Source organism: Heteronotia binoei, chromosome 21, assembly GCF_032191835.1.
Source record: "Heteronotia binoei isolate CCM8104 ecotype False Entrance Well chromosome 21, APGP_CSIRO_Hbin_v1, whole genome shotgun sequence".
NCBI classification, from domain to species: Eukaryota; Metazoa; Chordata; class Lepidosauria; order Squamata; family Gekkonidae; genus Heteronotia; species Heteronotia binoei.
The window spans coordinates 83,133,047-83,159,816 of NC_083243.1; the positions used below are offsets into that span (position 1 = coordinate 83,133,047).

Sequence of the window (26,770 nt, forward strand, 5' to 3'; positions counted from 1 at the left end):
AACTGTTTTGCTTCCTCCATATATTTGGAAGCTAATATGAATCCTAGTTCAAAACATACCAAATTGAGGTGATATAGGTACTTGGGGCAATTGTGCTTGATTGTGCATGCAGTTTTTTGCCTTACACACTGGTTACTGGAGAAGCTCTCTTTGTATGGCCCTAAGAACGCTAGTTGAATACGGTGCTGGCATAAGCTTAAGAGCTGCAGGAAAATTCAAATGTGATATCGCTTTAGTGGGAGAGAGAATCAGAAACAAAAGAAAAACAGAAGAAAGCTAACTGGAGCTACATTTCTAGAACAAAAGCCACAGCACTGGCATCCTTTATTATTAAATGCATTTTTGTCCTGTAAAAAGCTATTCTGATTTCTTATAGATATGGGAACTGTTCCATGTAGACAGAATGTTGTTCCTATAAAGGTAGAACATCTATGTTCTTTGAGTATGTTTATCTTCTTCTACTGATGAAAGCTCATGTGCACAAGACATATGTGATCACATGGGAGTGCATGTAGCACTCTTGATTGGCGCCATTAGAACTAGAAAAAAGTATCAAACAATCTACAGTGGAACATTGATACTTGCTGTGAGTATTTTTATCAGCAGATGGAAGGAATCCAGACTGGGTTACTCCTCCCACTTGTTCCACAGGCAAGACCATGCAAATGAACTTAGTTTTTATCTCTAGCCATGGGACCTCCCTTAGGATAAGTAGGATTTATTGAGACTAAAATGCAGGAAAATGTAACATTTGAAAACATTGTAACTCTTTGTACTAAGATAAGTATAGTGATATCAACTTCCAAAAAGAAGCACTGCATAAAGACACAAGCAAGCTGCCCATGCAATCCTGCATACATCTGTTCCCAGTTATGAGGAGAAGAGTCTACCTGCATATACTACTTATCTTTGTAGGCTGTTTGCTCACAAGCTAGTAGTCACGCATATGTGAGGGCCAGCATATTTGTGCCTATTCCCATATGCACTCATTGTTTTCATTGTATATAAAGTGTGTAGTAAAAGGCTAATGAAAGTGGTTTATGTATTATGGCATTGGTTTTAGTATCACTATCTTTGGTGGGGCTGCATTACTTTTATCCATAGACATGAAGCCTTCATAGTAAGTGCTTGTTTTATCTTCTGTTGATAGAGAATGTAGGCCATTTTGAATAGTAGTATCTGAATCCTGTTGATCTACTGTTTGATGTTCATATAAAGGGAACTCTGACGAAATGCTGCATCACCCAAGGGATACATTAGGGTGGCCATAATGTCTGAAGGTCAGCCAGGGACACCTTTGGGGGGGGGAAGGTAGGGGTGCGCGCGAAAAGCGTGCGCCGCCAGAAACAGGAAGTGACGTCACTTCCGGTGACATCACTTCCCCCACGCCACCTGCCGGAAACAGGAAGTGACATCACTTCCTATGACATCATCTCCCCCCGCGCCACCTGCCGGAAGCAGGAAGTGACATCACTTCCTGTGACATCATTTCCCCCAAATGACATCATTTCCCCCAAATGCCACTGCCGGAAACAGGAAGTGACTTCACAGCACTTCCTGTGACGTCCCCAAAAATCCCCCAAATATCACCGCTGGAAACACCAAGATTATTTATAGAGAGGGAAAGGGGGAAGTAAAGTTAAATGAAACTCTTTTTTTACTTTTTTCAAAGTGAGAAGACTAGAGAGAACGGGTTCCATGCTGAGAAGCCAGTCAGATTCCAGTGAGATTCCAGTGAGACTGTGCTGCATAATGCAGCCTATTTATTTTGTCCTGTTTGCTCTGTTGGCTCTATCTGCGCCACCTTCATCACTTTCGGGGTGTGGATCCCCCAGTGGGGTGGTATCCTGACTCCCTCCGCCGGCTGTTTCTGATAGCCCTGCGCCCCCTCTTTCATTTCATATGTGTCCCGTGCGGGTGCCACCCTCCCACCGGGAGATGCCGCAAAATGAGCCCCCTTGAGGCTTATGGCGGCAGGGCTCGGGGGAAGCGAGCTAGACTGCTGTTCTTTTGAGGGGTTATAGAGTGTTTCGAGCCCGTCCCTGTGGCATCGGTCCCATCGTTGTGGGACCCAGGGGGCCGGCGCAGCGGCACGCCGAAGCAGCCTGTCACTAATAACACAGGTCGAGATGCAGGGCAGGAACCCGGAAGTGACCGACAGGCTGCTTCAGCGTGCCGCTGCGCCGGCCCCCTGGGCCCCACAACGATGGGACCGATGAAAAGAGCAGCATTTGAAGTCTGCTCTAATAGAGTGATCACTTATCCTGGAAGGTACAGGATAACTATGTAAATTCCAAGATGGGAATCTATGTACTGGATGAGTGTGCAGGAGAAAAGCTCCTCTAAGGAAATGTTCAGTGATGAGATGTGTAAGAAAAATCTGGACTCTCTCCCACCCATGACAGTAGATAAAGCAGCCAATTGATATTTATGTGTGTTTGGCCTGAGGCTTGATTGAAGGATGAGGACCTCCTTGGTTCTTGTAGAGGAGAGCAAAGCTTTCTTAGAACTGAAGCGTCTGACATAACTTTGTAAATGTAATATGTGAAGTTTCTGTGAGAATCCAGAATGGTGTCAGTGGGCTCCTTAGACTACCAGTCATTCTATTGCAGTGTTCCACTTTCTGGAAAGTCAGGGAAATGGAAATTGGTCAGGGAAAGTCAGGGAAATTGGTCTGATTAAAATATATTCAAGCAGTGGATTTTTGACCTGCTGTTGCAAGAGCATGTTCTGTTCTTGTGGGAATTGGAATAGAGAAGTAGCAGAATGCAAGTAAAACTTAATGATGCCCTTTCTCAGCTCCAGCTTTTTCTCAGCTCCACCCCCAGCAACCAGCCTAATGTGTTTGTTGAGTTCTCCCCCTGCGTGATTTCCAAGATCTGCCTGTAGCATTTGCAAAGCAAGACTAGTTTAAATGTTTAGCATCATACAAACTTTAAACATCTAACAGTTTTCATCCCTACCTGCTAGAACTGCATTTAACTTACATATAAAGATAAACATGTTGGGTCATGCTTGTGTAGGAGGGACAGTGGCTCAGTAGGAGGGACGGTGGCTCAGTGGTAGAGCATCTGCTTGGGAAGCAGAAGGTCCCAGGTTCAATCCCCGGCATCTCCAAAAAAGGGTCCAGGCAAATAGGTGTGAAAAACCTCAGCTTGAGACCCTGGAGAGCCGCTGCCAGTCTGAGAAGACAATACTGACTTTGATGGACCAAATTTCTGATTCAGTATAAGGCAGCTTCATATGTTCATATGTGTATGGAATGCTTGTGTATGGAATGGACATTTTGCCTCTTGCTAAACCCAGCACAGAGTTGCAAATGAGTTTAGCTGCTGTTGGATTTCACAAACTAGCACTTTCTGCTCTACACCATGCAAAGTAAATTTTGCAAATGTGATTGCTTTTTCCTGCTGGAGTTCACAGAGTACCAGCTCTCTCACCCTCTTTCCTGACTTCTCCCACACATAAAGGTTGCAAATGAGGGTTGTTTGCATCTCTAGATTGCAGAAACTCCACCTCTTTTCTTGCTGCTGATCTGCTCATTACACTTTCTGGAACCAGAAAGTGAAAGTGAAACTTTCCCAGCTTTGGAAAGTTTCTACTTGCCAGAAACAAATCTATTGACACCTTGGTGTCAGGCAGGTGGTTCTGTGTATGGCTCTTTCTGAAACCACATCTTGAAGATGGCTTCTAAGAGAACAGTTTTTAATATGCAGTGGCTGGATTTCAAACTTCATCCTGACTTTGTTCCATGGCTATCACCAGTTACTGGAGACAAATGCAAAGGTTATTGTAAAGTATGCTACAAAACCTTTGAACTAAGTAATATGGGAATTAGAGCTGTGCTCATACACAAGGACCATTACATCAGAAGAACCTGAAAATTAAATCAAGTCAGCAGTCCATCGCAATATATTTAGGTTCAAAGCCAAGTACAAGTTCAGAGAGTAAAACCAGAGAGGGTGAAGAGACGGCCCCTGCAAAAACTGGAAAACATGATCAGAGTGATGAAAATGGCAAAGAATTACCTACCACACAAACTAGTATGGCTGCTTATGTAATCAAGGACTGTGTCAGGACAGCAGAGTGCCTGTGGGCTTTTCAACTGGTGAGTTATTCAAGCGAATGTTTTCAGATAGCGAGATAGCTCAAGATAGATAAATTTATTGTCATTGTTCTCAACAAAATGAGGTGCTCTTCCACAAACATACCAACACATCAAACACACATATTCATAAACTATTTAAATACATCTAAAACCATTTAAACCATTAAAACCATTTAAATATATCTAAAACAGATAATCATTCATAACCCTGCATTTAACCTAACCACAGCACTTGGATAGAAACTGTCCTTAAATCTGTTTGTCCTAGCCAAACATACATGTATGTATGTTTGGCTATGTTATATGTTGTATGTATAATATAATAAAACAACTTATTTTTCTGGAAAAAAAAATCTGTTTGTCCTAGCCTTCAACACTCTATATCGTCTACCTGACGGTAAGATCTCAAATAGCAAATGGCCCAGTTTCATCTTGGAAAAACAAAAGCAATGTATGTTGTTGCTTTTGGCTTGGCACCATATTTCTATGATCATATTTCTATGATCTTTTACTGAAGCAGCTGAAACAATGCCAAACATTTGTTATCTGTTTTCATGAAGCTTTGAATAAGGTGGTTCAAAAGAGACAGATGGATTTAGTGGTTTGTTTTGGGGATGATTACTGTCATAAAGTTTCCACACGGTATCTAATCAGTGTTTTTCTTCAAACTGCTACTGCTGAAGACCTTCAGAAGTTTCAAGAAGGCATGTCTTCTTTATCAGTTGCAAAATTATTGCAAGTATCTATGGATGGGCCAAATGTAAATCACCTTTTGCTGAGGAAACTAAAAGAAGAAATTAAAACCAACCTTGACTGTAAAGAAGGAGGAAAAGAATTGATTGACTTTGGAACTTGTAGCCTTCATGTTGTACATGGGTCTTTTAAAACAGGATTGCAGGCAGTGAAATGGGACCTGAATTCAGTCTTGCGCAACATGTATTATCTGTTCAAAGATTCCCCTGCTAGAAGGGCAGCATACACTGCTATGACTGGAAGCACACTATATCCTCTGAAGTTTTGCTCCACTAGGTGGTTGGAGAATGTTAAGCGCCTTGATAGAGCTATGATTGCTCCACTAGGTGGTTGGAGAATGTTAAGCGCCTTGATAGATCTATGATTGTTTTTGACAACATCAAGAAGTATGTGGAAGAAGCAAAACTCCAAGAAGTGCAAAATGGCTTTCATGAAAATGATTGCTGGAGATTGTGAGCCATTTCTACAAAGGTTTCAAAACCAAAACCCATTGGCACCTTTTTTGTATGAAGAACTTTATAAGCTAATCAAGAAGCTAATGAGTCGTTGCATAAAATCGGAAATGCTGCAAAAAATGTCTCTTGGTTCCCAGTTGTTAACAATTGACATGAAATTGTCTGAGAACTTGCTTGATAGAAGCAAGGTTGCCATTGGCTTTGCAGCAAAAAAGCTGTTGAAAGAAACTAAACTGAGTGAACGTCAAGTGGCCGAGTTTTGCCTAGGGTGTCGAAACATGGTAGTAGCTGTTGTTAAAAAGTTAATTGAGAGAAGTCCTTTGAAGTTCAAGATGGTGTGTGGCCTATCAGCATGAGATCCTACTATCATTTTATACAAACCACATCTTGGAATCACCAAAATAGGCGCTGTTCTTGAAGCTCTACATGCAGCAAATCAGATCAGTGACACAGCAGCGGAAAAATCAAATTAACAATAGACTATTTTAACCACAGCTGCCCACAATGAGTTCAAGGCTCAATTTCAAGCATATGTTGCAGAACAAAATGATGAAGTTGGACTGGATTTGTTTCACAATGGTATTTTGATGTCCAACAAAAGTTTCTCAGACCTGTGGACTGTTGTCAAAATGTGCCTTATCCTGTTTCATGGTAATACTTCTGTTGAAAGTGGATTTTCAGTTAATAAGACAATGTTAATTGAGAACTTGCATGAAGGAACTGTTGTCTGAACGTTAGGTTTACGATGCTGTCTTAAACTGTGGAGGACTTGAATCTGTTGTAATTGATAGGAATCTGTTGCAGTCAGTCAGGCATGCTCATGCACTCTACACAGAGCACTTGGAGGCTAAACACCATAAGCAACAAGAAGAAATTCAGAAGAAAAGAAGAAACTTGAGGGACAAATTAAACATCTTGAAAATGATTTAAAAAAAAAGACTGAGAGAAGAAGCCAAAATGGAAGAGGAAACAATTGATGAGAAACTAAAAAGAGTTACAAAATAAAGAGAGAAAACTGTAGAAGTGATAGTTTTATATCTTAAATCTTCATTCTTTAAAAACAGATTACTTGTATTCTAATTTCTAACTTGATTATTACTGCAATTTCAAAACTACGTTTCATAATGTGGCTTCAGAGAAACCATTTTAGATAGAATGTTTTTATATATTTTTAGTGTACCTTTAAAACAATAACAAAAATGTTATGTCATTTGTTAGCATTCAGAATTTACTTGAAGTTTGTATCTTGGTGTAATTTTTGGTGCAATTGCAAAACAGATGTTGCTGCAGTTAATGTTGAAAGAAGCTGATATTAAATCTTACTTTGACAAATACTTTTGCAGTTGAAACGTGTGTAGTTGTAGAGTGGAACATTTCATTAAGCCTTGCATTAATGCAACACAACCTATTCATTCTTTAACTTGTGGTTATATTTCAGTGATCCCCAACCTTTTTGGCACCAGGGACCGGTTTTGTGGAAGACAATTTTTCAGCGGACCAGGAGGGGGAGCAATGATTTTGGGATGATAAAATTGTGCACTTTATTTTGGCATGGTGGTTAAGTGTGCAGACTCTTATCTGGGAGAACCAGGATTGATTTCCCACTCCTCCACTTGCAGCTGCTGAAATTGCCTTGGGTTAGCCATAGCTCTCGCAAAGTTGTCCTTGAAAGGGCAGCTTCTGGGAGAGGCCTCTCAGTCCCACTGAGAGGTGTCTGTTGTGGGGGAGGATGATGATGAAGGAAATTGTGAACGACTCAGATTCGGAGTGGAGAGCAGGATATAAATCCAATGTCGTTGTCTTATTATTGTTATTATTATTACTACTATATTGTAATATATAATGAAATAATTATACAAGTCACGGTCCAGTTGCTAACAGGCCACGGACCAGGGGTTGAAGACCCCTTTTATATTTGAATGGTGGTCAGGGAAGTTGACAAATGTTGGTCAGAGAAAGTCAGGGAAATGAAAAATTAAATTTTAGTGGCAACCCTGTATTGAGAGGTGGAACCAATCTGGGTTCAAATAGGGAAAAGTTCCCAGCACCAGGAGATTGGGTGTGGACTTATCCATGGTGGCCAGCTGAATGACTTCAGCCTTGAAGATTCTGTACAAGCAGGGGTGTCAAAGGTCCAGCCTGCAGAACAGAACCAGTCCGCCCAGGGCTTTCATCAGGCCCCTGAGCTGCCCCCCGCCCCTTCCTGTCTTTACCCTTTGCTCTGAGGCTGCCCAAGTTCCCTGCTCTTTCTGACTTGTTTGGCTGCAGCTGCAAAAAAAATGCAGAGTGGATTTTCCATTAAGGTCTCTATGCCCAGATAGACAGAGCCCAAATGGAAAATCCATTCCATGTTTTCCTTGCAACTTTGTGCTGTTTCACACAGCTGACTAAAATTGATGCTTCTTGGAGTTGTGTCCTTGCGCAAAAAGGGTTGATGCTTCGAGCCAGCTTGTCTCTGCTCAGTGGAACTGAGAACTGATGCCTAGTGAGTATTCTAACTTGGGAATCCACAACCAAAGGGGGATATTACATTGGAGAGCCAACTGCCAGTCTGAGTAAAATTTGGGAGGGGAAGGAGAAGCTTGCAATGCCATTTGTTTTCCTAGGCTCAGAGCATTTATATTATTAGTTTCTGCTGTGATCCTTGTGCTTTATCTTGATGCTTTATTTTAAAATCGCACTGCCACATCCCACTATTCCCTCACCTTTCCATTTTAAACAAAATATTGCAAGAGTTTTAAACATGTTTATATTTTAAGTTAAAACATAGTATCTTTAATTGTGTTTGTCTGTGTCCTTTATAAAGTTTACATCTCTGCTTCCTCACATTACATTTTATGACACGCATGGCCTGGCCCCACAAAGTCCCATTTTTGTCAGATCTGGCCCTCCTAACAAATGAGTTCAACACCCGTGTACAAGGAAAAGTTGCTGCCAAATAAGGAAACAGACCTAAAACAGCCTGCTCTGCAGGAAGGGCAGGATATAAGTAAAATGAAACAAACATTTTAACTTCAAATTCAGCTGATTAATAGGACTACTCCATGAGGTTCTTGACAGTGCAAGTTTGCATAATTCAGGCGCTCACTGTGACTTTTAGAAACATGTTTTGCAGATAAAATTACATCCTTAATGACTCAGTCACCACTTTTTGGTAGTTAGGTCTCAGATGTAATTAGAGCACTACTGAATTGCTGTTGTTGGGATGACTTTCATCAAGAACATGGACAATTGCTACTCACCTTACTTAAATCTTGCTTTCTTGGCATTTTGGTATCCAGCCAAAAGGGCTTGATAGATGAAAGCCACAGAGCAGTAAAACTGCTTAACAGCCTAACAAAAGCATGTCAGTTGTCTGAAGGATATGGTTGTATGACCCCAAGAAACGATGCTTAGACAAGTATGGAGCCAGCCACTGAAATCTCCTTTTTGCAAGTTGCTCAAGTAGATGGGCAATGGTGCAAGCCCATCATTTCCTGAATGAAACTATTACATTTTTCTGTCCTGATTTAGATTCACTTATAGTGACTAAGGTTGTCTCTGTCTCCTGATGGACAACCTGTGCTGACAAAAAAACAAGAGGAACATGACCCTATTGATTCTCATGGATCTCTCATCAGCTTTCATGCGGAGGAGCCAGGAATCAAACACTTTTCTTCAGATTTAGAGTCCGCAGCTCTTACCCACCACACGAAGCTGGCTCTCCAAGTAGAATGAAAAGTATTTGGAATGTTCTAACCACAGTTTCAATTGTTTTAAAGGTTATGGCAGTATGTTCCAATGACCTGAGAAATCTTTACAGTGGCCAGGCGACAGCTGGTTGGAAGTAAGTTTTTAGGCCAAATACCTATCAGGTTCACTTAAGACCTTCTTAAGGTATTCTAACTGCAGATCCACTTTGTTTTCTTTCTTATTTCAGATACCAATGTATGGAAAAGGATGTGTTAGTTTATTATAAGGCCTTTTCATCATCTGCAACAAAGCATGGGTTCTTGGGAGCAGGAGTGATTGACAGACCTCTTCCCACTGTGTTGTGTATGCTGAGGGACCCTAGCAAAAGGCATTTGTATGACAAGACCATTACCACAGCTCAAGTACATAAGAAGATAACCAGCAGCATTGAGTTGGGTGAGGACATTTCTTTGCTTATACAGAAATCAACTCATAGCTTCACTAGAGTTAAGTTTCCTAATGCTGCTTTTTTTTCATGTCAGAATCCTTGGAAAGTCCAAAACAAGTAACATAGAACTTGTGTCAATAAAACATTGCTCTTTAGACAGACTGAACTTTTCTTATTAAGGGTAAACTATATAATTAAAAAGCCTATTAGACACGCATCTCTGAAGCCATCTTGACTTGTTACCTGGATAGCAATCAACATTTAAAATAAAAGCCTTTAAAGGTTTCAACTGCAAAGAAGAGGAAGTCAACACAGGCTACTCTTTTCTGTAGTCTTTGTTATATTCCAGATCTGCCAAACTGTGCAAAAAACCCTTCCGTGGTCTTCTGATTGAGCTGGAATGGTAAGTTGATGCATGTCAGACTCAATGCACTCACTTACCAGCAGCAGAAGGTGAATAGGAGGATGTTTCAATAATAAAGCTGTTGTCTCATTCACCCAACCAAGTTTGTGCAGTTTTAATAATTTCTTGTTTCATAAAATTTGTTTCTGTATTTTTAAGGCTACAAACTATAACCTGTAAATTAATTTAAAAAAAAAAAAACCTTTTGAAAAAATAGCAGGCTAAGAAATCACTCAGGTCTCAACAGTTGCAAAGTAATGTGGGAAGGCAGAAAATCACTGCAACTTCCTTTCTTCAACTCTATCACTTCCTATCAGGGCTCCAGGCATCTGCTTCCTGTGTTCTCATTAACTAAAGAAAGGGGATTGTTGGCAAAAAGCAAGTAGTTAATAGGGTATACAATACCCCCCTCCCAGCCACTGCAAACCACCCACACCTTATTATTTTGCCAGGAGTTCAGAGGTATAGTTTAGTCTTCAGTATCATACTATCTACCTGGCTTGACTAAAAAGTAGTCACCTTATGGATGCCTAAAAAAAGGAATGTATCACAACTTTCACTACAGCCCCCTTCATGTTGTTGCAGCAAAATGGGAGGGTAGAAATCTCTTAAAATATGATCGTGAAATGGCTGTAACAAAGTTCTCCTGTTCTGATTTAATTATAGTCTATGTGGTGAGTGACATTTCATTGTGTTACCAAAAGCAACCGAGGGACTTCTGCTGCATCTCTGTAGAAGCCAAAGAGGTAAATATATTGAAGCTTTCACTGCCCACCCCCCAGCCAGTATTAAGTCCCAAATATAAGTAACAGTCTAGTTCTCATTGATGAAAGCTGTGAGTTTAGTTGCCAAGCAACGTTTTAAAAATCCTTTGGACTCCGTGTGACACTTACAGAGTCACTCCATTTTAAGTACTTCTTCACTAAAGAGTGATTAACACATGGAATTCACTGAGAAAGGTGGCAGCGGCTGCCAGCATAGACAGCTTCAAGAGGGGAATGGATAAACATAGAGCAGGGGTCCATCAGATGGAACTCTCTGTCTGGGGCAAGTGATGCTCTGTATTCTTGGTGCTGGGGGGGAGCAGTGGGAGGGTTTCTAGTGTCCTGGCCCCACTGGTGAACTTTCTGATGGTATTTGGTTTTTTGGCCACTGTGTGAGAAAGTGTTGGACTGGATGTGTCATTGGCCTGATCTAAAACGGCTTCTCTTATGTTCTTAAATATTTTTTTCACTGGGCCTAGATTAGAGTAAGACTGCAGAGGCTTGCACTTTTAGAGGTGTAGAAACTATTGTTTATTTCCAGTGACTCAGATCAGGCTACGTTTCCATTAATCCATAGGCAGACTAATTGTGTTACATCCTTCTGTATTAGCCCTGGAAATAGCCTAGCAACCTATACCAATGTCTTCCTTAGTAATAAGGACTGGAAAATATCAAAGGAGAGAAAAGCCACTAATTGGTTCTCGACTTTAATAATCTGTGTTTGGTGTGATGTTGTATGCAGGAAAATGTGTCCATACTAGCTATCCAGTCAGTGTATGAAGAGTCAATGCCTCGTCCTTGTAAAGAAATGGTACGAGGAGAGATTTTGCCCAGTGCTTGGATATTAGAACCAGATACTATTAATGGAAGAGACATCACTAAAGTAATCTACATGGTACAGGTAAGTGTATAGTCATAACTAGAAAAAGAGAATTGGAGCCCTTGAACTTTACAATGAGGGAAGAGGGAGAAGCTCTGCCCTGTGTAGCTTTTTGTTGGCGAGGGTCCCTGAGCCCCATGAAAGCCTTTTTGTGGGTCACAAAAGGCTGCTGGAGGAGGAAGGCATGTGCTTCCACTAGCAGATGGGGCCGGCGCATGGGAGTAAGCAGGGTAGGCAGCTGTCTAGGGTGCTACCCGGTCTCAGGACACCATCAGGCGCCCACTTACTCCCCCTTACCTATGCAGAGCGCTCCTCTGAGCCTGCCTTGAAGGCAGTCTCGGAGTGCTGCACAGTGCTCTTCGGAGGCTTCCAAGGAAGCCTCCAAAGAGTGTAGCGTAGGAGAAAGTGGCATCGCAGCAGCACTCTTGTGTGCTGCCCGTCACACTCTCATTCCCCCACTCACTGGCCTGCATGATGACGTCACTTCCAGTGACATAATTGCGCTGCACGAGCAACTCCATAAAGGGAGCTTGTGGGGAGAGGGAGGCATGGCGCAGGGGTCTGCCTTGAGCAGCAGAATCCCTAGCACTGGGCCTGCTAGCAGAACATCCATAGGATCCACCCTATTGATTGTAAAATAGATTGCTGTATTGGTGATTGGGCTAGATAGTTTGATTCTAAAAATCAACATCTGGATAGACAAAGCGTTAATGAAAACACCTTGTGCACTTGCCGAAGTATTTAAACAATGCAAGAAAGTACTAAATGTGTAGGCATGCCTTTTACTTAGTTTTGGTAGGACCTGCTTTTTATATGGTCTTTCACTAATGTGAACAGTTGTACTAAACAGTCACCTGTGAATAGTTACACATGCATTTCTGTACATGAATGTGTAAACTCTACTATAATAAGATGTACCATAGCTGCCTTTCCTGCCCCCCCTCCCCCATAGTCCACTGATCTCCACAAGATGCTGTCCTTGGGGGATTGTGGGACAACCTGAGGAATGACAGGAGTGGAGTTTACAGTGAGAAGGGGGAATCAGTGGAAACTGCCAGGTTAGTCCAGAAATTGACAACAAATATTGTTTGGCTACAACAACTTCATAAATACTTGTATTCTTTGGTATCAATATGACAAATGCAAACTTACAGGTTTTTTGAAAGAATTAAAAAACAGGAATATATACATCTAGATTTTCTCACTTGTTGCTATTTTTCTAGTCATGTTTCATTCTTCTCTTGGTGTATTTCTTCAAAAGCACTTGCAGTTGCCAAAGCCTATTGACTGAACCCTTCTTCTATTTCTTCAGGTTGACCTTGGTGCCCCAGCCATCCCTGCAAGGCTTCTGAGCTCCGTTGCCAAGCGACAGCCTTTGGTGATAGCTAGACTGGCTCATTTTCTTGCTGGTTAGGCATGTATGGAGTACTGTTAAAGAAATAAATCAGTTTATCAACAAAGTGTAAATACCAGCAGTGCCAGGATTCTAGTTGACTAGCTGGCTTCAGAACTAAAAGCAAGCTAGCCTAGAACAGCTAAATGGACTGAGCACACCAATACAGAGCATTTGGTTTTGGACACAGCAATCCAAAAAGCAAACTATAATCAAAGCTTTTACTTGTTAAGATTTTGTTCTTTTGCTCAGCATTTGGAGAAAGGCAATCTCTACAGAACCAGTGATCAAGCAAGACTTGCTTCTTTTGTAAACCACCATTGACAGCCAAACGTTTGCAAACATCAGCAGTTTTAAACTGAATTGTTTCTTCAGTCTGTTGGAAGACTGTTGGTGCAACAAGACACAGAGCTGATCTAAACTTGAATTTAGAGGTAGCAGGTTTGGGGTTCATTTCAGTAGCCCTTCACCACTGTAGCAAAGCTACTGTAATGTTCTTTGCAGAGCACCTGACCAAAGGGTGCTTGCACACTAAGCATTTATTTAATAATTGTACTTTCTCAGATTTCTGGTTGGATAAGATTGCAATCCCTTTCAAGCTGAAGCAAGGGTATATTGACTTCTAGTCATTTAATAGAAGCTGTTTTAGGTATGGCTCAGATATTGCAGCGTCAGATAGTTGCTATTTACTTTCAGTCTGAAACACAAACACAACTCAGGTAGACAAGACAAAAATATGTTACAGAATCACAGCAACAAAGTTGCTATGCTTGAAATTGGATAGATCAAATTCATAGCTCAAAAGCATGAGCATAATGGTAACTGCTGTTTCTAGCAGATTTCTAGGACTTCTGAATATTCACAAAAATAATCTTAAAGCAGCATAGCCCACCGACCCCACCAGGCTGGAACTGGCCTAGGGTTCAGTGCGTGTTTCTCCCTTCACACCTTACTAATCAGCGCTTGAAGCCATTATTTATAATGCCACTCCTTTCTCTTCTCTAGGCTTATTCGTATTCCATAAAACCCATTCCCTCCTATGAGACAACTGCTTTTTGCAGTTCTGCTATTAAGATCTGATTGGTGGGACAAGTATTTTATTATATCAAAACTTGTTTTTGTAACATTCCTGTAATTCTGTTTATAATAAATCTGTACAATCAACACACACACAGTATAAACTAGTATCTCATAGCATGTTTTATTCATGTGAAGATGTAAGCTACTTGATTCAGGTTATTGCTAAAAATAGAACTTTTAGAATCCTAGTTCAAACATGTTATTTAATGGCTATTGTGTCATTTTCTGCCACGCTGCTCTTGTTAGAAGCCAACTTCTTGAGCTTAGTGACCTGTAATGGTTTTATTGAAACTATTAAATGCTCCCAACTTATTTATAGCATTCCTGTAACAGTGGAAAAAGTAAAACTCCTTTTCTCGCAACAGAAAGGACTGAGGATAGTAGCAGGAAAGATGAAAAATGTACGTCACTGGTGGATGAAACAAGTTGGTTACTTGATAGGCAGTAACTCCAAGTATGAGCTCTGAAGAACCATAGATGGGATATCAGGGGGTTTTCTTCTCCCACAGAAGGCACTCTTTTGCAGCACAGTGTAATACAGGCAAGATAGAATTCTGCAGATACACTTGTCCCAAAAAGGAGTTAATAACCAGTGTATTATCAAGAGTGGGAATCAGAATAAATTATTTTCCACAATTCAGAAATAACTGATTCAGCTGGAGATTGTATGTGACCATTAGTACAACTAATCTTAAAAACTTTTATTTGGGAGTAAGCATCAAATGCAATAGGGTTACTTATAAGTAAATATGCCGAAGATCAGGCTGTTAGCCCAAATGGTAAACATCTATCTGTTGAGAATTCAAAGCACAGAGATTATGTTTAGTAATTAAGCATAATAGAGCATGGCAAACCAAATTATTGTATAGCAAAAATCCTATGAAGTAGTCTGCAGCATCCAGGCCTGTGGATTACTTGGTTGTTGCTTGGACTGGGGAAGGACAATTCTATAAACCACCCAGATTACCAGCAATACGTGAATTAGAGACATATTTCAGAATATATTTCCAGCTAAAGACCTGCTAAATGTTAAGATTTTTTCCTTTTTTTTTTGACATGGCACTCTGTTAAAGAACCAAATAGCAGGAACAACATCTAAGAGGGACTCTATTCATAATACAGATGGTGCCTATTGAAGGATAATGTCTTATTGTACAGTGCATCAGAAGTTTATTTTTATAAAAGCATACAATGGTTTTTTTCTATGTTTACAAATTAATTTATTTATATATTCTTGTTTTGAGGTAGTTTTATATGCTGAAGCTAATTATTATTTTTACAGGTATTCAATTAATGTATGCTTTCCAGAAATAACTGATAACTTTAAAAGTACTATTTATATAATGTTTTCTTTTGCAAATGTAACATTACGGTACCTGTGAATGCTTAGAATGAAAAAGTAGTCTATTAAAACGGGGGAAACTATTTTCTGTGAAATCTTTTACTCCACGTGGGAGAAAACACCCATTTACTATACTGTAGCTTTAGTCCATACCTGCTTTTAACCAAGATTGCTATTTTCATATCCTCACAATAAATAGTTTTCTAAATATGGAAAAGGCTGAAACTAGGTTTTTTCTCATTTTTGATATTGTGTATTAAAACAACTATTGCATTACCTCTGCTTTTTACACACACAAGTTAATTTTAGTTCTTCCAACAGATTTAGTTATCATATTTCACCATTGTTCACATCTTATTAATCATAAAAAGCAATTACCTGAGCTTATGACTGCATGTAATAGGTGCATGACAAGCTTACTACTACTTAACTAAAAACAGCCTCACTTTGTTATTTTCCAGAAAACCCAAACCTTGGATCAAAATCACACTGAAAAACTAATTTCTGTTTCCTGTATAGGCAGCAGGAAGAAAAAGCAAGCCCATATTTCTCATGCACAAATGAAAACAAAGCAGGATTCCCAAGGAAAATATTTTAATATGTTGAAGGAAACAGGAGGAGGGAAGAGACAAAGTGACACACAGCCCATAAGAAACTCAGTGCCAAGCATTGAAGAATATTTTGGGAGTCTGTAGACTTGCTTTTAAAGGATCTGGTTAGCACACACAAAATTCTAGAGCACACCTGGGCAAGGAGCATCCTAGGAAAGCACACTGAAGATGCCATCCCAGAAAAATTATTAATTTCAAGCTCTGAAGTTGCCATCTTTAGAACATTCTCTTTTTTTAAAGTATAGCTTTAAATTGGTAAATAATTCACAGTTCATAATTATATTTAACTAAATGCTTCTGCTTAATATACCTTCACACTACAAAGTAAAACTTCCCTCATTATTAGAAAATGGCAAATACAAAAAGTATTTTTAACAGAAGGCATGGAAGCACCCCCTCCTTTTTAAAACTCACAGACAAGATGTAATTTGATTTCTGACACAACAGCAGTAGTTTAAAAACATGATTTGAACTTTTGAAATGATATAATTTAAAACTTTTCAACTGTGCATGCTTGATAATTAAAATAGTAGTCTCATGTCAAAGTTCTCCTTTCAAGGCAGCACATGAACTTTACTAAAACAAGAGAATTTTCCAAGTGAGAATCTCACACATTTCAGGAACCAACCTTTCCAGCTGTGTTTGCAGAACTATACAAGTTCTATTCCCAACTTGTGGGTACTAAATTATTTTGCTTTCACAAAGAAACAAATCTGATTCTGCAGTTCCTATTAAGGTGCTTAGAAGGTGTCTTCTTGATACTTCGTACATTTTAACACCTGATATCATTTTGCAATGAACCAAATGGAGGATCCAGATTAATGTCCGTCTGCAACCACGTCAAGGCATTAATGAACAATGCTAGCAGCTCTGACACTCTATGCCCATGCTAGCTTTGTGCTGCCACTGTTCCTCTAGACTGTCCCAGCAATTCACAAGAGATACCCTTTGGTTCTTCAATGTAGTTCTCAGAAATGAATATTCTTAACAGAGCTTCTAGTTCCTTGGAAAAGTCCTGCAACAACAACAAAAATGCAGAGCACAGTTAAACTTATTTAACCTCTGCAAGAATATGCTTAATTCTTTGGTTAGCAGAAATATGACTCTCACAAGTCTTAAAGGTTAACCCAGCTAATCACTACATTAGCAGAATTTTTGGACAATATTGTTCTTAAAATAACAGGACAAAGTTTGGCAGCATTCCAAAGGCACCTTGTTTTTTGTTATGGGCCCAGCAGTCTTCACATTTATTTATTCCTCTCAGTTTCCAGTTTTAGAGAAGAAGTTACACGCTCTGAACCGTTATTTAAATGGTGAAACGAAAATACCGTATTTTTCGCTCCATAAGACGCACTCCCCCCCCAAAAAATGGGGGGGAGTGTGCATCTTATGGAGCGAGCAGCAGCAGGAGGAGGGGGGCGGCTTTGCTTTCCGCGCCCGGAGCCGCAGCCTACAAATGCCTGTTGCTTAGCTTCGACTGCGAGGCTCTGATGCTCCCGGCAGAGGCGGCCCAAAGGCTGCAATGTCGCCCGCAGCAGCATCCCCGATGGCTGTGCCACAAAGCGGTGAGTGAGCGTGGTGAGAGGGGGCTCTGCCTCCTAGAGTGCCTCCCCCCTGCCTCCGCCCGGGCTTCTTGACTCTGGGAGGCGCGGGCAGCAGATCGCCCCCCCCAAGGAAGGAGGCCCTGAGGAAGATGGCTACTCTGCTGCGGAAGATCGGGCTGATCCGCCTGCACAACCGCGACACAGAGGACCCGAAGCATCACCACCACCCCCATGGCAGCTTCCCGCAGGGCTCATCGCTGCGGGGCAAAAGCAACCAGAAGAACAAGGCGCCACCGCCGCCACCCCCCCTGCAAGGCACACCGACTAGTGGCTGTGGCAGCCCCAGCAAGGAGAACTGCAGCAGCAGCCCTGCCACACGCAACAAGCCCCGCTGGGTGCTGGAGCCAGCCCGGAAGCCACTGCCACCTCCGGGGCCAAGGGCTCGGGAGCATCCATCGGGGCTGCTGCCACGGCTGCTGCTGGAGCTCTCCTTGCCTAGTTTTTAGAGGAGGAAAACAAGAAAAACTAGGTGCATCTTATGGAGTGAAAATACGATAATTTTACAGTTACATGTAGAAGCTACTGAAAGCTTACTGAAATAATTAAAGATGAAAATAAAAAAGTTATTCATTGTTAACATTTAGCTACTTAACAAAGAGAACTATACGCTAAACACATACACAAACAAGCTCATCTACTTATTTACTTCAATTATAACCTACTTTCTCCCGACTAAAAAGTGGCTTACAACATTCTTCCTTTCTCCATTCTATCATCACAACAATCCAATGTGGAAGGTGGCAATGTGGGGATTTGAGTTCTGGTCTCCCAGATCTTAGTTTGACACTCTAACCACTATAACAGCTATACACCTGAAAATTCCAATAATGTGAAGGACTTAATATAGGCACTGTGACAGAAAAAGGCCCATTTCTAATAGATGGGGAAACACATTCTCACTACAGATAAATGATAGCATGTGATGTTTTATGCTTTATGAGTCTCAATTCAAGTGAACTATGGAGGGGGAAGCTTCCTTAAATATTCTGGAACAAAACTGTTTACGACATGAAAACTCAATGCCAACAACTTGAGTTTAGCTTCAGAACTGGTAACCAATGGAGGGCAATAAAAACTGATGTCACATGACCCTTGTGGTGACATCCTGGTAAAAGCTGAGCCACCACATTCCAGCATGAGCTGACATTTTCAAACCCTATTGTACAGCATGTTACAGGAAGATGCAAGATTGTAGTCAGTCCTCCAGAAAGGAGAACCAGGGGCATTATCACCATAGGCTGGGGGGGCGGGGAACCCCCTGGGTTTGGTTATTACCCATCATCCAAATGCATCCAGGAGCATATCCAAGCTTTGAGCTTGCTTCCTAAGCAGCAGAATGTGCCTATCAAGAACAAGCATAACTCCTCCCAATACAGAGTCACTCATCATTAGCTTCTTCATCTTGTCCTGATTCAGTTACAGTTTATTCACCCTCATCCACTCAATTACTGACTTTGAACTATCATTCACAGACAGTGGAAGGAAAGAGGAAAATTTACAAAACCTCAATAAGTTTAACACAGATGGATGAAAAGCATGGGAAACCAGATTTATCTTACTACAGCCATTGTCTCTGCTTTCTCATTCATAACCCTCCAATTTACTAGGAATGGACTTGAGCTCTAACTAGCAGAAGGAGGCATCCAGGAGCTATTGTGTCAGCTCCCTATGTGTGAGGTCACAAAGACTTTGACAGTATTACTGACAGCTGAACATTCCTCCCAGGACTATGTGAAAATCTTCCAGATCCATCAGCCTTCACGATGGAATATTACATTTGTTCTCTCTTCCTTTATAGGTTTGCGAGAGCTGCAAGCCCAGCCTTGACAAGGCAGCAATCTGTTCATAACAAATGGAGCTATCAAAGCTTCCCCAAGCCACACCTGCAAAATTACCCTATATAAAGCCAGATCCAGTATATGACCTCCAACATACATAGGACCTTGCACACACTGGGTCAGAACTACAGCTGTCGTGGAAGTTACAAAATCCTGAACTGTACTTGTTATCAAGCAAACTGTATGGAAATTAAAAGGGCCCCAGAACTAGAAAGCCAAGGGTCCATGAAACAGTTAAGTCAGGGAGGCAGTGGGGCAGCTGAGACTAACAATCCCTATTTTGTTCTGATTGCCCAGTACCAAGCATATGCATTCAAAATGGGTTGTATTTTGGACAGGGTGTCTGGTAAGAAAAATGGAATCCACATGGGTTACCCAGCAACCCCATCTCCACTCCTCCTGGCCCTTTATTATTCTTGGTCAGAAACCTCAACAGGAAACAACTAGGTCCAGCCAGGTCTCCATAATGTATATATCAGGTTGCCTCTTTCATTATGACTTGCAGGTTAATTTAACAGAGGTGTTTATGTAGCAAAAAGGACAATGCTGTTAAGAACTGACTTCAGTATTTCTGCAGCCCCTACGATTTCAGAGCTGGGATGGAGTCAAACTGAGCAAACATTCCCTTAGATGTTCTAAAATGTCAGTACATTTTCTGTTCATTCTCTTCAACAATGATTTCTACCTTTGCCTGCTGCAAAGGTATTTGTGAATATATAGCTGTTTTTGATAGGCAAAGATCATTCATAGATGTTCAGTTTAAGATGCTACAATGAAGCAAAGCTAGCAGATTCCTTTCCCCAAAACAGAATCTGATGGTAGTGAAATTAGCAAAGCCAATACGAATAACAGAAAAAGATGCAGACATCAATCACAAGCCTCCCATCCATGTCCCCTTCATATCTCATGCTTTAGTTTTCAGCCTTATGCTACAGAATCTATTGCCCAGAATACGAAGCTGAAGTTCTATGGAAACCAGTAGAGTATGAACACAGCCCGAAGTACAAATACTTACTGCAGGCCATGGGAATTTTTGGAGGCCATTCAAACACTGTTTTATCTCTGCATCTGACATTAAACTGTAGTCAACAATGCTGTGAAGCATGAACAGGAACAAGTCCCACTGCAAGAAAAACAAGAGAGTTAGGCCCTAGCTGCTACCATGTAATTGAAATCCTGTTCGAGTAGAAATAACTACCAACAGCAAAAAACACCCACTATTTAAACAGAACTTTAATGCCCAGTACAAAAAACAAACAAACCAGAAACACTTCACAGAACTACAATGCTTATATCTTAAATTTGCGTTATTGTTTTAATATATTTGAAAGCATGAAAAAAAAGAACATGAAGAAAACATTTATGAATCCACACAGCTGCACACATAATAGATGCAGAGCTGAGAAAAGAAAGCCATCTTTCTCCTCCTCTACTCTATGAGGGCAACTTCACACCAACTGTACTCCTTGGAGCAGTTATTATGGGTTTGTGTCAAATTTAGTGATGTGAAAAATGTTAGGAAGCTGACCTGTGCAGGTCTATAGCTATAAACCCCTCCCACTAACCAAAAACTTCAATTATATTCCTATCTTTGTGTTTATGTGAGTACAGAACCCATTGTCTAAAGCTGTCTAACTCTAGAGAAAGGGAAAAAAATATTCACCAAAAGCAATTATTTTTATTATTATTTAATTTCTAGACTGCCCTCCCCGAAGGGCTCAGGGCAGTGTACATCAAGCTTAAAACATATAATACTTTGTTAAAAATAACAATAATTAATCAGAATAAAATCATTGACAAATCTATTTGCTGTGGTATTCAGTGTGTAGTGTTTTTCTCTATGGGGTGGTTCATGAGCCTGATGTGATTGAAAACCATTGCTGTCCTCATTCATAAACCCAGCAAAATATCTGTCTTGCATGCCCTGCAGAACTGTACTATGGCCCAGAGGGCACAGATGTCTTCAGACAGAGAGTTCTACTAGGTAGCAAAGCCAGGGCTAAAAAGGCCCTGGATCTGGTCAAGAACAGCCAGACATCTTTTGGGCCCAGGATCACCAGTAGGCGCTGAACTTGTGAGCACAAAGAGGGACATACCAGGAGAGGTAACAAATTCTCCCATTTAATTGCCTGGCAACTTGATTCTTACTGTGTTGGAAACAAAGGGGCTCCCCCCAGCAAAGAGTTGTGAAGACTCACAATCTAGGGAAGTGGTGAGGTCCCCCCTCACTGGCAGTCCTTAAGCAGTGGCTGGACAAACGCTTGTCAGGGATGCTCAAGGCTGATCCTGCATGGAGCAGGGGGTTGGACTAGATGGCCCGTATGGCCTCTTCCAACTCTGTGATTCTATTATTCTATGCACTAATATTGTTTACTGCACCTCTAAAATAGATCCTAGCACTGTGCACCAATATTATACAATCAAACTACACTCCAAAATAAATTCCACAAACCTAGGGAATCTTGTATCTATCTGCTGCCATCCCATGGAGATTTTGATATAAATGTTAATATTGGACAGATTGCAACAAGACCAGTCCAGACAATCACTAACACATGTCTGAATGCAAGCAAGGGAGAAGCAAGACTTCAGATCAGTTAGCTGTTGTTAAGTTACTCCAGAAATTTTCTTCTAGACCTGGCGTTTTTACAGCTTTTAACAGAAACCATACATAAAGCACAAATATATTTGGAGTAAATCTACAGAGTGGTGGGAAAGAACACAGATTGTTAGAAGTAAAAGTAATCACAGTTGCTAATCCAGCTACACTTTCAGAGGAGGACAGGAAATTCCCAGGCCCACTTCACTCCTAGATAATAGCTCAGCTGCCAGATTGTATAAACTGACTGACATGAATACAACTAATTCAGCACATCAGTTGTAAGTGTGGAGTAACCATCAAAGATCAAACCATCACAGACTGAGCTTCTACACCGCCTAAAATGCTGCACTTTTTAAAGGGAGCAGTGTATGGGCAAGTCAAGTGATAAACTGAACAATTTTATCCCTGCGCTAATCAGCTCTTAAGGATACATCTGGCAAAGCGTTAGATGATTTACAATAGTTTCTTGTGGTATGTATGTTAGTATTGCACTGTCCTCTACTTGGCATTTAACTGTATGCTTGCTTTCACATTCCATAATCCCACACGAGACTCTTTGCAGAGATACTATTTGGCTTGTCTCTGTTTCTCCCTATTTCATTGTTTGCTGAACCAATAAAGACAAGCATTCCCCACCTTATCTATATGATTAGTTCGAAGTACCAAGTAGGAAGAGCAATAAGACCAATTAAATAGGTTTAAAATAATTCAAAAGTCCTACCTCACGCTGTTTGTTGTCTGCAAGGTATGCAGTGTTTCTTCTACTGAAGAGGAGCTGTAATGGAACAGGTGCTTCAAAATCTTCTTTCCATATGGAAAGCAAGGATTTTAGTAGGCTACAGATAAGGTTGTTCTTAGCTTGCTGCTGCTCCTGTTTCTTTGGTACATGAAAGTTTGGCCACTGGATAGGTACACGATCTGAAACTAAAGAGCAAGTAGTTGAAACAAAAAAGGTCCAACTCACCTGTGAGGGATCTTTCTGCAAAGACAGGCAACTCCTCTCTCGTTTACTTCTACAACCTCCACAAGGGAAGAGGAGCCATCTTAGTATTGCAAGATCCCACAGCAGAAACATTCAACAGAAATAAGGACAGCACTGAAAGTTGTAAGAATGCAAAAGCAACCATGCTGGTTCAGACAAATGGTCCATCTTGTCCAGCAACCAAAAGGTTTAAAAGAAGCAGTTTTTAACACCTTTGCTGAAAAAGTCCCTCTTCGGATCTCTGTTTGCACTCTATGTCAAATCATCTTTTTATTGCAGTCATTCAGCTTCAAGTATTTTGGGATTAATATGTTTTATCTGTAATCTTTTCCTTGGCTTTTGAATAGGTTATATAGCAGAACCTGCCTTGCTTGTTCTGCTTGATTACTTTTGCTGGGCTGCTGACAGGGGAGAGTGCATCCTGTGATTAGTTCTACTTGACCTCTCAATGGCTTACAAACACCAACTAAGTATTCTTCTGCTTTGTCTGACTGGGAATGGGAGAGTCCTGCTTTGCAGTGGAATAGATCCTATCTAGGGTGGGATTTGCACAAATCCTAGATTTGGTTTTTAAAAAGTTTTTCTCTGTCAGTAGAAAGCAGAAGGGGAGTCGGTTTCTTCTGAGTATTGTCAATAAGGCCATCAAAGCTTTGTGAATGGGTATCCTGGCTGGAGACCATGAAATGGCCAGCTAAGGCCTGGGCTGGAATCTGACAGACACTAGATGGGATCTTCCTGATAACCCTAGAAAAAGGAATTTTGACTAAAGGGGGAGGGGGAGGAGGAGAGAGAGAATCCCTTGTAATAGAGGGAGAAAGGTCCATTTTGGCTGGAGGAAGGAATTCTCACACCTGGGCTCTACCTTAATGGCTGCCATTACCACATGGAGCATACAGAGTGTTGGCTGCCAGTAAGGTAGTGAAAAGCTTTGAGGCTGCTGTAACTACTAAGCATAAAGAGCTTGCTTTAGAATAAGACTAGCTTAGGACATCTACAGAGCTGAGGAATAGAGGACTGTGTGCTTGCACCTTTCTTTTGTATCCCTTGCTCAGTCTGTTGCAGTGCAGAGTATGCATCTGGACTTTTATTTCTTATTAAATTCCTTAGGCACATGCAATTGTGGGAAGCTGTTTTCATGGTAACCAGTTGCTGGGTAGTGGGAGAGGGGGGCATTAGGTGGAGCCTTCACTGGTAAAGCAGAAGGGAAGCTGAGACCCACCACCTGGTTAACACAAAGGCGGTTTCCATGCCACTTTCTCAATGTTTACGTTAAATCAAACTCTTCTTCAAAGCCAACGGAATAGTTAATACATGGATCTATGCTTGTCCTTATCTCAAGTGATCCCCAGTCCCTAAGGCTCTTCATTCCTCAGTCTTCATATGTGCATAGAGAAGTGACTTTACCTGTTGAGTGGACATTTTTGGGACCTAAGGGACCACTGAGCCTTGTGAATTTATGAACCAGGGGAGTGAATAAGCATTGCATCAGTGAAGCTTCAATACGGTGTGTGTTAACAGCGACTATCACTCATTTTCAATTTCTTCAGGAGAAAGAAAAGTACTGGATTGTTTTCTATGTATGATGTATGGATGTTAAATGATATTGTGATATGTTTTAAATGTGTTAATATAGGGCTCTTACTGTGTTCCCACTATTTCAGTGATATTGTCATTTTCATAGTCATGCTGAAACCCTACTTTGCAGTTAAAAATTTACCACAGGCAGTAAGATTTCTACCTGCAAAACATAACTTTCTCACACACACCCCTCGTCCAAAATGGTACTCCAGAGACATGGGGGACCCTATGGAATGGCATAAGGAAGGGCTGCCGTAGAGAGGGGAATCAGCTGTCCTTCATATCCCAGTGTGCAGATCTGTCTGACTGGAACCAATCCAATGTGTATCTATAATTAAGGACCATCAGGCCTCTTCATTCTACCCCCACCTTCACATGCAGATTGTTAACATTAATAAAAGAAATATACGTATTGCTATTCATCACTATTGTTTTGCTGATCTGCCTTGAAAAGTTCACTAACACATAGAACATGGACTATTCCACAAAAAATGAGACATGAAACCAAAAGAGAAGATAGTAAGAACACTGCTAAGGAGGACATTTTTTCCAGTATTTACCTAGGAGGGAAGCCAGCTCTACGGTGCATTTAGCTAGCTGTTGTTCTGATGCTGGGCATATGAACTGGGGGAAAAATACAAAAGATAGCACAACACTGAAAAATTGCCCATCAAGAAATATTTTCACAGTTAGGACTTCTTAAGAAATGTTTTGTATTGGGTACTCAATTATTACAGGAAATCATAAGTGCACTCACACCTATAAACTGCAACTTTGACTTTAAAACATGCAAGGAGAGTCTGCATTCTTTTCTGGTTGCTGTTCTCAAGTATTTTAAGGAGAAAATTCATTATTAATGTGTATCTACTGATTTCATAAAAATGTGGCATGGAAGTGGTTAACAGTGATGACTAAAAAGGTGTTAAAAGGGGGGAAGAACAAACAAGGTAAAGAACTGTAGTTGAACTTAGGATAAATGGAGACAACTGATTAGACCAGCATGGTGAGGTAGTTACAGTGTCAGACTAGAACCTGGGAGACCCAGGTTCAAATCCCCATGTTGCCATGGAAGTTTACTCAGTGACCTTTGGTGAGTTACTCTCTCAGCCTCACCTACCTCACAGGCCTGTTGTGAGGATAAAACAGAGGAGGGGAGAATGATGTAAGCCACTTTGGGTCCCCCCCACTGAGGAGAAAAGTGGAATATAAATACCTAAATAGACAAACATTTCATCCAAAAAATTACTAAGTTTGTCAGTACATATCACAGAGTTAGCAAACATGGATTCATTTTACCATTAGTATAAAGCTGCCTCATTTGGCCCCAATTAAACCCATTTCTACCTTTCTGCACTGAAGAGTCTGTCTCAGTCTTCCCAATAAACCTTCCAGATAGAGAAACTGAATTTCTTCATCTTCATCCCGAGGGCCCACAGTAATACAAAGGACATCCTAGACAGAATAGTATTTGTCACCTATAAATACAAATATATGCTCTGGGCTCACAGGATAGCTCCTGTACCTACACAGAAATGACAAAGTTTTTTTATTTATTTGATTTCTATCCCGCCCTTTCCGCAAGTGGGCTCAGGATAGGTTACAACATAGGAATATCTAACAAGCTAACTAAAACCTAAGAACATCATTTCTTAAAACCACAAAATAATAACAAGGTGACATTCTAAAAATACCATATCCTGGCTCTGCTCATTTTAAAAGATATGAGATCTGATCGAGGGGTTCCCAAGCTATTTAGTTCCCTGCCAATATTAGTCCAGCAGTCAGTTTGGGAGGCCGTATGACCAGGAGGGGCCAGAATAATAGGTAGATGTCCATTAGCCTCAACTAAAAACCTGGCAGAAATGCTCCATTTTATAGGCCCTGCAGAACTGTAAAAGATACCACAGGGCCTTGATCTTTATTGGGAGCTTATTCAACCAGGTTGGGCTAGATTCTTCTTTTTCAATAATGCTTAGGACTCAGAAAATATGCCTTGTGGGTAAGCTGGGGTCAGGATAGATAGTGTTTGTTATTTAGGAGCCATGAATGGAGATTAAAGGGGAGAACAGCAGATCCATACCTTGATTTCATTGATTATCTGGGAAGGGAACATTATCTGGTGCTGGCAGTCTGGGGGGCAGCTTTTCTTCCTCTGAACACCTTCACTGGCATCAGGCAGGGAAGGCTCCTGAACTTTCAGCATGCGACTGAAGATGGCTTTTACTTCTCTCTTAATCAAAGCTGTAAGGAACAAACT

The 26,770-nt window shown here is 40.9% G+C and overlaps 2 protein-coding genes across 3 annotated transcripts in view; one reads left to right on the plus strand and one right to left on the minus strand.

Moving 5' to 3' along the window:
• Positions 1–13,412, plus strand: part of STARD9 (StAR related lipid transfer domain containing 9) — a 241,098-nt gene extending 227,686 nt beyond the window's left edge. For both annotated transcript variants that reach the window (XM_060262139.1, XM_060262140.1), the window contains 5 exons: positions 9,078–9,142; positions 9,236–9,444; positions 10,506–10,585; positions 11,346–11,504; positions 12,796–13,412. In XM_060262139.1, the coding sequence (XP_060118122.1) occupies positions 9,078–9,142; positions 9,236–9,444; positions 10,506–10,585; positions 11,346–11,504; positions 12,796–12,897 (615 nt within the window). In that variant the 3' untranslated portion in view covers positions 12,898–13,412. The remainder of the gene's footprint in view (positions 1–9,077; positions 9,143–9,235; positions 9,445–10,505; positions 10,586–11,345; positions 11,505–12,795) is intronic.
• Positions 13,413–15,875: 2,463 nt separating this feature from the next.
• Positions 15,876–26,770, minus strand: part of CDAN1 (codanin 1) — a 70,013-nt gene continuing 59,118 nt past the window's right edge. The window contains exons 23-28 of the mRNA XM_060262141.1: positions 26,594–26,754; positions 25,858–25,965; positions 25,074–25,137; positions 22,675–22,877; positions 20,367–20,474; positions 15,876–16,924 (exon numbers count right to left, since the gene is read on the minus strand). Coding sequence (XP_060118124.1) covers positions 16,799–16,924; positions 20,367–20,474; positions 22,675–22,877; positions 25,074–25,137; positions 25,858–25,965; positions 26,594–26,754 — 770 coding nt within the window. The 3' untranslated portion in view covers positions 15,876–16,798. The remainder of the gene's footprint in view (positions 16,925–20,366; positions 20,475–22,674; positions 22,878–25,073; positions 25,138–25,857; positions 25,966–26,593; positions 26,755–26,770) is intronic.